At 44.0% G+C, this 14,190-nt stretch overlaps 1 protein-coding gene across 1 annotated transcript; it reads right to left on the bottom strand.

The window, feature by feature from the left end:
- Positions 1 to 466: 466 nt before the first annotated feature.
- On the bottom strand, positions 467 to 7,372 carry LOC108919285 (DEP domain-containing mTOR-interacting protein-like). Its single transcript, XM_018727156.2, has 5 exons — positions 7,322 to 7,372; positions 4,567 to 4,677; positions 2,759 to 2,829; positions 2,561 to 2,665; positions 467 to 644 (listed from the first exon to the last, which is right to left on the bottom strand). Exons 2-5 carry the CDS (start codon positions 4,652 to 4,654, stop codon positions 516 to 518), a joined length of 393 nt encoding a protein of 130 aa, XP_018582672.1. The 5' UTR covers positions 4,655 to 4,677; positions 7,322 to 7,372; the 3' UTR covers positions 467 to 515.
- Between the last annotated feature and the right edge of the window lie 6,818 nt (positions 7,373 to 14,190).

Genomic DNA, 14,190 nt, shown 5'->3' with positions numbered 1-14,190 from the left:
GTACCTCTCATGTTCACCGTCTCTCCAAGAACTGAGGACACTTCCCCCAAGGCGCAGGTGAAGAATGAGGGCTGCTAAAGAGTTATACTGCATGCCAGCATTACCTACCCATGTCCCTCGTTAGACATAAACGTTGAATTATGAACGCTGAAATGTTAAAAATGTTTTTGTTTGAACACTACAATATGCTGCCCACTCACAGCAAATGTCAGATTCCATTTATCTTTGATGGTACTATTGACTTGTAACCATTGCTTCTTCTTGCAAGACCACCATTACTGCTGCTAAAAAGATAGACCATAGTGTTTCAGATGAACTGTCTCCAGGTTTTGATTTCTGTCACTGATTAGCCTGTCCTGCGCAACGCAGACTAGGGGTGAACACAAGACCTTTACGTTGCCCTGTGCTGGAGTGGACATTGTAGGGCCAGCATCCCTGAATGACAGCGTGAGATTGGTGGGTGTATGCAGCCCAGTAACTATGGATGGCCAGGGCACCAGATCTGTCTCATTGGCTCAGAGGCTTGACTCCTCCATGACTTCCATGACCATGGTTCGAGGGCCAGTCAGAATGAGGTTGCTGACTTTCCTGTAGTCCAGAGTTAGGACGTTCATCCCATTGATGGAAAGGACAAATTGACAAACCTACAAGAAAGATTTTCCCGTCAGAATATTTTTTATACTACCCTTGTTTACTCTTATTCCCCAAAAATAGTTGGTGTAAGATCACAGAGCACTACTTCACATCACAATTTCAAAGGAATTGCATGCTTTCAGTAAGCAGAACTTATGATCACACCCCTTAACGTAAAGAAGTACCAAATGTGACCCATGAAATTTTAAGAAAATAAAAGACTCTGCTTTTAATGGAAAGGAAAAATGAGTTATTGCATGGATTTTCTCCACTAGTATAAACATGGCTTGAAGAAATATGCCAAAGAAAGGTGGCACGTGTTCTTCATTACAAATCAGACAGAGGCTGATGTGAATACTGAAGTGTCATAATTAAAATGAATGTCACAATACTGTGGGGGGGTTGCGGCGGGTTTGGCCAGGTCCTGCTCTCTGGCGGGTCTGGAGTTTGAGTCCTGCTTGGGGTGCCTTGTGATGGACTGATGTCCCGTCCTGGGTATGTCCCCTCCCCTGCCAGCCTTACACCCTGTGTTGCCAGGTTAGGCTCCGGTTCACCGCAACCCCACTTGGGACAAGCAGCATCAGCCAATGTGCGCGTGCGTGTGTGTGTGTCACAATGTTGAACGCACTCTCAACGAAAATGTAAATGGGGCAGCGGGTGACATAGTGGTTACAACTGCTGCCTTCTACTTAAAGGACCAAGGATCGAATCTCCACTTGCTGTAGCTCTCCTGAGCAAAGTCACTTGCCCTGAATTGCTTGAATAATGTACTGAGCTGTGGAAATGGATAAATCACTGTGAATAGTTTAAAGTTATGTCACCCCATCTGTGATACCAGCACTCCGTTTTGATAAGAGCTGATGAGTACATGCAAACCTATGTGAACCACAGCATCACCTGATTAGTGTCTAGTGATGTTGTTTTAAGTGGCTGTAAGTTGACTGCAATTTTTTTTTTTTTTTTTTAAATCTAGAATCTAGACTTGGACCCATAGAGGTTTTTTTTCTCCCTTGACTTTTGGTTCTGAGTTTTTTTTTGTTTTGTTCCTCCGTGGCCACTTGGCTTACTTACAGCTGTAATAAGTACATCGTTATTGTAGTAATTCAATGTGTCGCTGTGCGAGAAGAGTTATAAAAACAAATTCAACTGAATTAGAATAAGACACCCACTCTTACCACTATATTATGTTCGGCCCCAGTTTATTCATCTCTGACTCTCCAGAGTGCTATTCAGTTTATTTTTATGAAGTGCCCTTCTCACCAGAGTGACCTGGAACACTGAACAAAGTAACTGTGAATGATCCCATATTACAGGGTACGATAAGCAGCAGTTAAAGTTCACTATTAGGAGAAGCCAGCTGGCAGCTGAGGAGAGGAAAACAAAAACTCCCTCAGTAAAGAAAGAGAGAAAAATAAACCTGAGGGGTCTGAGTACCAGTGGCTGCCCAGCCTCCTGGGCATTGTACTGCAGTGACAGGGGATCCGTGTGGACATGTCTGATACAAAAAAGATCTGTGCAACTGTCAAGACTGAGCTACAGCGTAAGGAAGCTAAATCTGTGCCCAGTCCCAAGGTTGCTGATCCCATCGATCGAGGTATTCAGTCGTCATACATCCAGTGCTCTGAGTTAGTTGTGACTTCTGTGCCACCACAAGGTACCAATAACATACTTTCACACAATACTTAGATGCAACCAAAATGGGATGAGGTGAAACAAATGCACAACAACGCAAGTCTGATAGAAAAGGGATGGAAAAAATGAGACTGTGTGCACATCCACTGCATCTGTTAACTGCAGAACACACAGCGGTACTTGGTTGGTTGGGTTGATTGTTAGTTTTGTTCTTGTTTCTTGGCTTTTTTGGGCCAAACTAAGTTGAGCAGCCACTGATCTGGTGCTGTGCTCTTTACAGCGATGCGCCTCTCACCTTCAAACCTGCTGCAGCCGCCGGGCCGCTTGGGTCCACGGCCTGAATGTGACACGGTTTGTCGCCCCTCACCACAAAGCCCCAGCCCACCGCGTCGCCCACAATCTGCAAAATGAGAACCAGGGGCTGAATCTAATGTTTTTTTACGCAGGATGTGTGTGTTGGGACTCAGGGCTGATTTTGGGAACAGGAACCTACAGTGAAGGTCTTCTTTATGTAAGGGCTTCCAGGCCTCTGGAGCTCCTCTGCTGTCACTGGTTTCTTCAAGACTGCAAGTGGAAGGACTCAGGTTAGCACCACCTTCAAGCTGGTAACTGCCTGACAGGTGTATTTGCATCTTGTTGGATTGCAGGATTTTGTTTTCATACCCAATAAGAAAGTTACATGTCATAAGTGTTTTTTGGGAATGGGAACCTACAGTATTTCTACAATTTGGAGTTAATGTGTTCATAACTTTTCCTTTTTAACCCAAATGTACCCATTTACATTGTCACAGAGCACACTGAACAGAACTCCAACTTCTTTTTACTTTGCTGACATCCTCCCAAAGCTTTTCACAAATAGAAATGACCTGAAATATGAAAATATTGGTAAGAGTGAGATAGTTTTTCTTTGGCACCACCCCATTGCAGTGTACAGCCAGAAAACCAAAACAATATAGACCTATAATTATAACCTCACGTCCATTCATCCATGTAATTCTCATATGACATAATAAAAATAAATGAATGCGTGAAAATGTAAATGTAAATATTAATAAATCTCAGTTTCAAACTGTACAAATTAAACCGTTATATGAAATGGACTTAATTGTGGGTCAGTACACAGAAGGACTTGTGTGGGACACAAAACATGTTCTCGTAAGTAATTCAGTGATAAATTATGATAATATCTATTTTTTTATGATAATCAATCTTCATCACTAAAGAACAGAAAGTCCCTGATGATGAATGTACAACATATGATTCAGCAGCTGCTGCAGATGTGCACCTAGGCACGGGACAATGTTAGCTGAGGCTATAGAAAAGAAATGACCTTCTCTCAATACTGCTGCTAAAAGCAGTTTCAGTTTTTCTTTGGTGAAAAAATCCAGCTCAGCGGTACAGCATGTACCCCAGATGCTGCAAGGAAGGGAAATCCAAGTATATAACTAACTTCATAAGTGTTGTCACAGCTGCAATTTTGCTCCACTCTTTATAGTTATGGGATATGCAATTTATGACCACTCGGACGCATAATAGCTGTCCCATCAACATTATTAAATTATTTTCAAGCTCCGATGCTTGGTCATGGCATACAAGGACGACCTCTCCATCTGCTGTACGGTAACATCGACTGGCCGCATGTCTGTCGTCGTTTGGGTCTCAGTCAGTGTTTGGGTGTCCACCGGCAATTATGCTTTATTTACTAAACTTTTTCTCTCTGATTCCCTCCAGGTCACTCATTTTAAATCGCTAGCAGCTGAGAAAATGTGTTTTCTTGTGTTCAAGAAAATAAATGTATAAGCCAACAGATTTAGAAATGAAAGTGAAAATAGTGGTGCGGCATGAAAATATAATTATACAATGCTACTGTACTTATTCTACATGAGTATTATTTTAACATGAATAATGTGTGAATACTGAAAAAAATATTACAAAGGCTTATTCTGCAATGTAACATTAATGCATGTTAATTGCTTATATATCCTCCCGGTTCACATAATACAGCATAAGGGGATTTGCAATTTACGACAGACGACTTATGATGGGTTTTTGGAATGGAATCCCACCCTAGGTCAAGGACCACCTGTATGGTAGCTGTAAAGTGCTGAAATTTCCCTAAGTTGCTCTGAAGTCTTGCTTGATGGACTGAATACAATTTTTTCCCTTGGAATTACCAGTGGAAGAGACACCTTGGAGCTGCCCTACTGTAGTGGTCTATAGACCTTCCCCTCCCTGTGTGTGGCGGGTCTCTAACCACAGCACCCCTCCTGGCAGTGGTGCCCTTGCTGAGGAGACTCCCACCTGACTTGGGGTTGCACAGCACCGAAGAGCTGTTGCCATAGAAACCACTGGTGCTGCTGCTGCTACTGCGACGGGCTCCCGACACCATCTTCACCTCCTTACTGGGACTGACTGAAGGAAGGAGAGGGAGAGTTACACACCAGACAACACATCTTCTCCACACCAGGCTTGACTGTGAGCGATGTACACACCTTTGTGCAGGAGTCTGCCATGAATGAATGTGATCTCAAGACAGTGCACAAAATTGACTTCCCAGAACCATGTTTGACACCCATGACAAGCTGCACACACCTGCAGATCACGTTCCCCTGCTCAATCGCCTTTTTAAACCTTCAAAAGTGGTAGGAAAGGGTCCATCAACTGAGACAGACAGACACGAGATGGGAATGTGACTGAGAAGCCATCCCTGAACCTGCAAGCTGGACACCAAGAGTCACCATGTGCTGTAAAGATCACCAATGAAGGACTACAGTTTCACACTGACCAGACCCTGCCATCCATACTGAAGCCAAACAGACCCAGTAGGGAATGTGGTGTTGAACTAGGGGCCTTATTTACCATTTGTTTACACAATAAGAGGCATGCTACACTGTGGAACATCATGTTTTCAGAACAGTTCTGTTTAATTCTTTAGCTATATGACTGCATTACTGCTTATTTCCAGAAGACTATGAGGCTAAATGAGCAAGAAAAACTGTTACAGTGGCATTCCAGCACCACGGTAACACTGCGTACGCACAACAGATAATCCATTTGCACACTGTTTCACGAACCCACTAGTCCAAGTCACGTACAGTTTTACTTATAATGGAAGCCACTATAATTATACAGAACCAACAGTGAAAACGGGTCAAGTAAACTGTTGCTGGAAGAATCAATATAAGATGAGGAATAATGGAACAAAATGTGATTCATACCCAGCAAACTAAGAGGCAAGTGGGTTACAATCCAAACAATATTTCTGGTCTCCAAAATTTTAGGGTAATCATAGAGGAAAGTGAAATTCAAACAAGGTTTTAACTTTACATTTATTTAGCTGATTTTTTCTCCAAAGCAACTTCCAATGAACTCTATGTATTGTTATCACCAACACACCAAGGTGACTTACACTGCTAGATACACTACTTACACTGGGTCGCTTATCCATACATCAGCAGAACACACTCTCTTTGTCACTCACACTCTACGGGGGAACCTGAACAGCATGTCTTTGGAGTGTGGGAGGAAACCAGAGCACCCAAAGACTCACACTGCTAGATACACTACTTACACTGGATCACTCATCCATACATCAGTGAAACACACTCTCTGTGTCACTCACACACTATGGGTAAACCTGTCATTGGACTGTGGGAGGAAACCCTTGCAAACATGGGGAGAACATGCAAACTCCACACAGACTGAGCGGGGGTCGAACCCACCCAGGTGCTGTGAGACAGCAGCGCTACTCGCTGTGCCACCGTGCTGCCTTTTTTCAGTTGCATCATGGAGACATACAAATTTCAGCTGTTTGACACCATTCATAACACACATTTCGAGATGCACCTGGATGGATCATCAGTGATGTGACCTGGGATCACTGGGTGTTATGGTTCGTTCAACATCAGACACACTCAGCTGGTTGACCTGAGTAGGTGTGAAGAGACACCGACCTGCATTTAAGTAGCTCCACCTCAGACCATTGGGTCTCCCGATCCAAGGCCATCTGGATGCCCTCTGCTCAGCTTCAGTAACAGGTTTAATAGCCGTCCTCCTTTATGATACCCAATACCTTGCAAGTCCTGTACAAAGACTTCACTGCAAAGCCCCTGCAGCCTACCTGGGGTACACACACAATGCTTCTCCACAATTTGAGGAACTATCCCAACTTCTCAAACCTTGTTCTTGTGAAAGATCCATAATCAATCTCACTTTTATTCTGAAATAGTGATTCTTCCACACCTTTCCTTTTTCATCCCCAGTGGTCACCACGCAAAAAAAAAAAAAATCAGCTTAAAGTCAAATATTAAATAAAACCTCCTTAACTGCTGTAGTTCCACATCAACCTGATTTGCCTTAAAGATATACTGATATCTCAAACACATTTTCTTTTTTAATCTGTTATTTTTGCTGCTTTAGAAGTTATTTGATAGCTGTAATGGTGAAGTTTTTTTCTTAAAGAATTGATCACATCTTTTATCTTTTACATAATTTTTTCATATGGTTAATGTCTGTGTTTGCTGCTATGGGTGACAGTGTTCTTTTTTCCATTTGACACACTCACATTCTTTTCCACAGAGGCAATGCAAGAGTTAGTAAACAATCTGTTGAATGGATAATAATGAATAATTTCATTGACACTGGAGCAAATATGTTGGGTCCATGTTCTGTTAATTCACAAGTAAATTAAACTGAAATGAAATAATTCTTTCCATACTGCAGGCTTGAAAAGGCAGTTCATTTACAATCACAGACTAAAAACAGTTCAATCAGACCATATCAGCCAATACATGCATTTAAAAAGAGATAATGGCCATAAATGCTTTATGACGCACATGCCATGTCATCCTAATAATAATCTCTCTATAAAGAATTCCATCCGGTCCTCTCCCTTCACCAGCCTTTGAACCCTACGACTCTAAATGGAATTAACGGTCTTCTTGAAACTAATAAAAGTTAAATTCCCTGAGGATTTCCCAGTAAAGTGCACCAGTCTGTCTTACACGGAGCACTTTCTGACGTCTCTCCTCGTACAATAGGTGTGGAAAGTACTTACGAGCTCTGCGAGGACCCTTGATCCAGCTTTGGTAAAGAGCACGGCAGCCTGACCTCCCCTCAGAGACACCTTGTTGACTGTGTTGCCAGAAGCCGTCCAGTGTAAACAATAAACTCAGAGCAAACACCAGGGGCGGGAGTGGGAGGGCATCATTTACTTGTTGCCTGGATATTCAGGGGTTCCAGATAACAGACGCAAAAGGACAATGACTTCTTTAACGCAACGGGGGAGGTCCTGGGTTTTTCCTCTTGGCTGGGGAAACGCCTTGCGGCTGGCCGGCGCCGTGAAGCTGGGCGAGGAGGCCATCCGGAACAAGGTGACGGAGATAAACTGCCCTATAGGAAAGGCAAAGCTGTCCGGACAGAAAAACAAAACGTGACGAAACTGCGGAAGCTTCCTGATGGACAGATTCCATCGGCCCGCCCCTGCCCTAATGTCCGAATGCACTGCCGAGGGCAAGCTGCCCCCAACTTTGGAGGACTTTTTGAGCAGCTGGTCTGAAGACTTGAGAGCCGAACGCGACGGGGAGGGTTTGATGGGAGCAGCGTAGCTCCCTGCAACTGGGATTCTCTGGGTTTCTATTTTTCTGTAATATTAGGCCAGTTAGTTTTAGGTTTGTCTTTGTTCTCTGTTCCCATTTAGGTTGGTTTTGTTTCCAAATAAACCCTGTTTGTTGGACAAGCATGCTGCCCTGTGTGGTCGCTGCCGCCCCACGACCGGCCGCACGCTATAGCTCTCCATTCTTCTTTAAACAAGTTTTTCCTCCGCTCATATATATTCATCTTTCTGTATGACGTGTAACTATTTTCATCAGATTCTTGTTACCATAGTTAAACTGTATTCTGTGCAAATGAAATTAAATTGACGCCGAACGATGAGTAAAGACTAGTGGTTAATGCTTAGCTTATATATAAATACTGCAATGAACAGACAAAATGCACAGCTCATTATTGATATGTTTATCACAGATGAAGATGAACAGACATGACTCACTAAAATGTGACTAACACCCACATGCAATTAATCGGCATGACATTCTTAGGTAGGTGCTTTTATGACTCTTGAAGCAGCATGTTGGTTTACATATACTGAGTATGTATATACAGTATATATATATATATATATATATAGTGTATATACATAAACTAATTTTATACATGTAATTATATATTATATAACTATTATGTTTGGACAACTGTATCCTGAACAAAAATTATGGCACACGTGAAAAGATAAGTAGCAGGAGAAAAAGAAATGATGTTACGCAACTGCCTGTAACCTCCAGAAGAACGACACGTATAATCTGTTGTTCATACTGTTTTAAGATATACTGTAAATATGAATGTACATCTGTGTCCAAGCTATTAAGAACTTCTAAAGCAGTTTTGACTGTTAAAAAAAAGAAACATTTAATCTGTATGATAACTCAGCTGATTTCTGGACATGTTTTTGGATAGTTGCCTTGTTGGTCATTGGTCATTTTATACCTGTGGATGTATTCAAAGTATTTTGCTGCTTCTGTTCTTATGTAAAGGGGGGTGCTGTGGTGCAGCGGGTTTGACTGGGTCCTGCTCTCTGGTGGGTCTGGGTTTGAGTCCTCGTTGGGGTGCCTTGCAATGGACTGGCGTCCCGTCCTGGGTGTGTCCCCTCCCCCTCCATCCTTGTGCCCTGTGTTGCTGGGTTAGACTCTGGTTTGCTGCGACCCTGCTTAGGCTAAGTGGTGTGTGTGTGTGTTATGTAGCTGTGACACAGTGTTCTAAACCTCAAATTCAGGGTTACTGAATAAGGATCTTTCCTTGTGGCTAAACATACTGATAAGCAAATTTAACCTTTAATGAAAAACATTTGTGAAGAATGTTCTCAAAGTAAACAAAAACACACACACACAAGGCACATAGTGATGAAAAGTGATTACATTGTTTCACTGTGTCATGTTAGTCGCAAAAGATTTCAACCCTAATGGCATTCATTAGGGTGAGGGGGCGTGGTGGTGCAGTGGGTTGGACCACAGTCCTGCTCTCTGGTGGGTCTGGGGTTCGAGTCCCGCTTGGGGTGCCTTGCAACAGACTGGCATCCTGTCCTGGGTGTGTCCCCTGCCCATCCGGCCTTACGCCCTGTGTTGCCGGGTTAGACTCCGGTTCCCCGTGACCCCGTATGGGACAAGCGGTTCTGAAAATGTGTGTGTGTGTGTGGCATTCATTAGCAGTTAAAGATAAATGAATTTCTAAAATGCAAAAAACCAAACAAAAACCTGGGGTCGGTCTGATCTGTTTTAAAGAAAGTGAAAAAGAATTGGTGTGAAGTTAATGCACAGCAACAGGGGAAGGTCGGTGTGCAGGGCAGGGAGTTGGTGCTCCTGCTGCTCGCGTTCTGCTTGTGTAGACAGAAGGGGCTACCATGTTGTCCAAGATGATCTGGCCACAGCTGGCCACTAGTTCCCATCGCTACCAGAACTTCACCCTGGAAAAGAGCCCTTACTGGACACTATGAAAGGATCAGGAGACGGAAAGACCTATCGACAAGGCCTGATCATTCACTACACCCCAAACTGCTACGCTCCTCCACCTCTGCCCACTTGGTGGTCAATTCAATTCAGTCCACACACACACGTTGACTGAAACCGCTCATCCCAAGCAGGGTTGCAGCAAGCCAGAGCCTAACCCGGCAACTCAGGGCACAAGGCTGGAGGGGGCGGGGACGCACCCAGGACGGGATGCCAGTCCATCACAAGGCACCCCAAGCAGGACTCAAACCCCAGACCTAACAGAGAGCAGGACCCAGCCAAAACTGCTGCGCCACTGCGCCCCATCAGTTCAGTTCAATTCAATTCAGTCCAGTTCAATTCAATGCGATTCAGTTTCATTCAGTTCAATTCAATTTATTTTTATTGAGTGCTCTTGTCACAATAACACAGAGCACTGAACAAATGCATAAGACAAAGAAAGAAATAAGACAGTTGACGATATGCTAGAGTAATATATTTTCCCTGCATTTATTAAAGCTATTGTTTTGTCTACTGGCCACGGGGAAAAGAACGAGAAAACTGTCAACTCCAGAAAGTCAAGGGAGGAACAAACCTGTGGGGGTCCAAGTGCCGGTGGCTGCCCCCCCCCCCCCCCAGGCTTTCTAGATTAAAAAATAAAAAATAAATCAGTTTACCACTTATAATAAGATTGTACCTGAGTGTTAACTTGATTTTCAGTGTGGAAAGGCCGTTCTCGGCGCACATGAGCCTGACGGGGGCAGAAGCACCAGAACGTAAGCCTGCAGAAAAGAGCGTGGGCTCTATGTTCATCAGACCACTGAGCAAGACCTTGTATTACACATGACCCCTCAGCTACTTAACAGTGGGAATGATGACTCTTTAGAAGTCAGACACCATAAAATCAGCAATTCCAACAAATACAATCTGAGAAAGGAGCTAAACCAGAATCGAAGGTTACAGTCCTGAGGCTGAACCTTCTCTGGGTGTCATAGAACTACAGCCTGTGTAGACGGAAGCGAAGACATCATGTGCTTTGTCCGGTGCACAGCTGTGTACACAATACGGGAGACGTCAGTCAACACGTCCACCTGTTAAATCTGTGTGACTAATGGCAACAGATGCTGACAAGGAGATGCCCCGTGCACCTTGAGTCGTGTGCAAGTCAAGAGTCTTGAACGATTTTTTTTTTTAAAAAAACTTTTTTTCTATAGTATAACTGGTTCTTGTAAATTTTGACTTAGTTTTTTTCATATTGATTGCTTTTTTTAATTATCTTTCTCCATATAACTGCCCTTGGTTGTCATACGTCTTGTCTGTTGTTGTGTGTCATACTGATATACTGTAAGTAAATTTCCATGCAGCAGATGAACTCAACCAACTTGCTTCACCTACTGACCCACCTGCACCTGCATCTGCCACCACTCACAATAAACACAGTGGCTGAAACGAATCAACCCGAGATGAAACCCCTTCAAGGTAGTGGAATTTCAGCAACACCAGGCAGCGGCACTTGATATGGAAGTTGGATAAGACTTACAATACAGATGCTCCTTGACTTATGGTGATTCGACTAATGATTTTTTTCGACTTTACGATGGCGAGCTGGTAATAAAGGATGGTGCGGTGGCACAGTGGGTTGGACCAGGTCCGGCTCTCCAGTGGGTCTGGGGTTCAAGTCCCGCTTGGGGTGCCTTGCGATGGACTGACGTCCTGTCCTGGGTGTGTCCTCTCCCCCTTCAGCCTTATGCCCCGTGTTGCTGGGTTAGGCTCCAGTTCCATGCAACCCTCCATGGGACAAGCGGCTCAGATGGTGTAAGTGAGTAAGCTGGTGATAGACATTCAGTATAAACCGTGGTTTGAATTTCGATTTTTTCCTGATCAAGTGATATGCGGTGCGATCTCCCAGTCTGTCACGAGAGGTGTGTATTAGGTCTATTAAATGCATTTTCAGCTTATGATATTTTTAACTTAGGATAGTTTTTGTGGAACGTAACCTCATCGTAAATCGGGAACCAGCTGTACATAAATCCTGAAAGAGATTTTTTCCATCGCTTTGTGTTGTTACCTGGCTGTTTACAGAGCAGTTCTTAATAAGAGATGAACCGCATGCTTGTCTTTAAATTACATCTCAAAATAATGGCTCAGGTCAAAAAAATCACTGCGGTTGCCATTATCAGGGCAGGCAGATGCTGGGAACTTGTCCGTAATTGCGCTGACTTTGTCTCCGAAAAACAAAGCAAAATCATCAGCAGTGAGAGAAGACGGAGGAGGAGGCGGCGGAGGACAGAGAAGGGATGAGAAGATGGCGAAGAGTCTGTGAGGTTTAATTGCAGACTGTATTTTGTTGTGGCAGAAGGTGGATTTAGCTGGAGATACTGGAGAGTGGAAGGTTGCTAAGGGATCCTTGTAAACATGCAGATCCGTGCGAGTCTTTGATTTTCGCCATCGTTGCTCTGCAGCCCGGAGCTTGGTCCCGTTGGTACGTAGTACATCGGGCAGCCAGGGGGTGGAACCGGAGTGTGCTGGTCTGGAAGTTAGGGGGCGGATGGAGTCTAGAGAGGAAGACACTAGTAGCGTTGCCAGTTGACAGATCTTAGAATTGCGCAGCAGAAGGGAGAGAGGATAGTGTGGCAGAGGCAAGGCAGGAGGGTGAGAGAGATTTTAGGTTGTGACGGAAGGTGACAGTGGGAGCAGAAGCAGGAGAGGGCTTAACAGTGGGGCAGGGGTGGAAGGAGATGAAGAAATGATCGGAGACATGCAGAGGAGTAACAGACGGGGACAGGACAGCCACAGTTACGGGAGACGACAAGGGCAAGGCGATTGCCGGCTTTGCGAGTAGCAACGGGGAGAGATCGAAGGACTGTAGGAGCGACAGAAGGCCGCTTGCACGAATGTCCTCGACACCCAGGAGAATCAGTGGAGTGTTGTCCCATGGAAGAGGGCAAAAAACAAGATCTCAAGGTCATCATGGTAGTATCGTGATAGTAGTATAATATTATCCCACCTTTTTTTTTATATATATTTAAATGTTGTGGTTAATCTGAGCAATCTCTGGTACAAGAATAAAATTTACATTTCCATCTTATTATCTTATTATCAGAATCAGAACGAGCTTTATTGCCAAGTATGTTCACACATACAAGGAATTTGTCATTATTATCTTATTATAGTAATTACTTGATAATAATTCTATAATAGTATAATGTATAAATACATTCTATACTGTCTGTGTTTTTCACTGTCAAGTTCGAATGGATGGCTGTTTAATGGAGCGACTTTATAGTACATTACTGCCTCTGTTTTTATCCGGCGCACCTCAATACCACGCAGGGAGTGTGTCTTTTTTTTCTCAGAGCGTTACAAATACAGGAAGACCTCCGCACACGCAAGCACCTCCGTAACCAGAGCAACCACATAGACGGGTGCCGGCCCAGCCGGTCGGTTTCCCTGCGTCACAAACGCCGTAAACTCGGGGACACTGAGCGCTTGCAGTCATGGGGACATTCTGGGGACCTTTTCTCAGACAAGTGAAAGACCTGAGAAAGGTGGCTGCGAAAGCACCCAACGCTCGTTGCACCAACACATTCCTCTCCTTTTTCCAATAACTCCCAAACTGTAATGAAAAGGGGTAAATAACCATGTGTTCTAAACACACTTGCTTTCAAAACCTGGTAAAATGCAGAATCCAATGGTAGGAGAAGTTTATGGACTGGTGGTGTGAAAAGGTCTATATCGCTAACAAAATCTTTATGAAGGAAATTCATGACACAAACCAGCATACTAGTCAAGGTACATATTATCCATTGGACAAGTCATCTACAAATGAAGGATGTCCTCAAAGGCAAGAGCAGGATGATTTATTTACATATTTAACAGATGCTTTTCTCCAAAGGGCTCCCGGTGAACTCTGTAGTGTTATCAGCCCCCACACCTTATTCACCAAGGTGATTTACACTGCTAGATACACTACTTACAATAGGTCACTCAGCAGCAGAACACACTCTCTTTGTCACTCACACACTATGGGGGAACCTGAACAGCATATCTTTGGAGTGTGGGAGGAAACCAGAGCACCCAAACACTTACACTGCTAGATAGACTACTTACACTGGGTCACTCATTGATGCATCAGTAGAACACACACACACACACACACACACACACACACACACACACACACACACACACACACTATGGGGAACCTGAAGAGCATGTCTTTGGACTGTGGGAGGAAACCAGAGCACCCAGAGGAAACCCACACAGATTGAGCAGGGATCAAACCCAGATCCTCTCACACCACCCAGGTGCTGTGAGACATCAGCACTACTCACTGTGCCATCATGCCCCTTGCCTACGCAGCAGAACTCAGGTTCAAATCACTTTA

Source organism: Scleropages formosus, chromosome 23 (genome assembly GCF_900964775.1).
Source record: "Scleropages formosus chromosome 23, fSclFor1.1, whole genome shotgun sequence".
Taxonomy (NCBI): Eukaryota; Metazoa; Chordata; class Actinopteri; order Osteoglossiformes; family Osteoglossidae; genus Scleropages; species Scleropages formosus.
The sequence above is the reverse complement of the archived record's forward strand: the minus strand, read 5'-3'. Positions and strand labels throughout refer to the sequence as shown.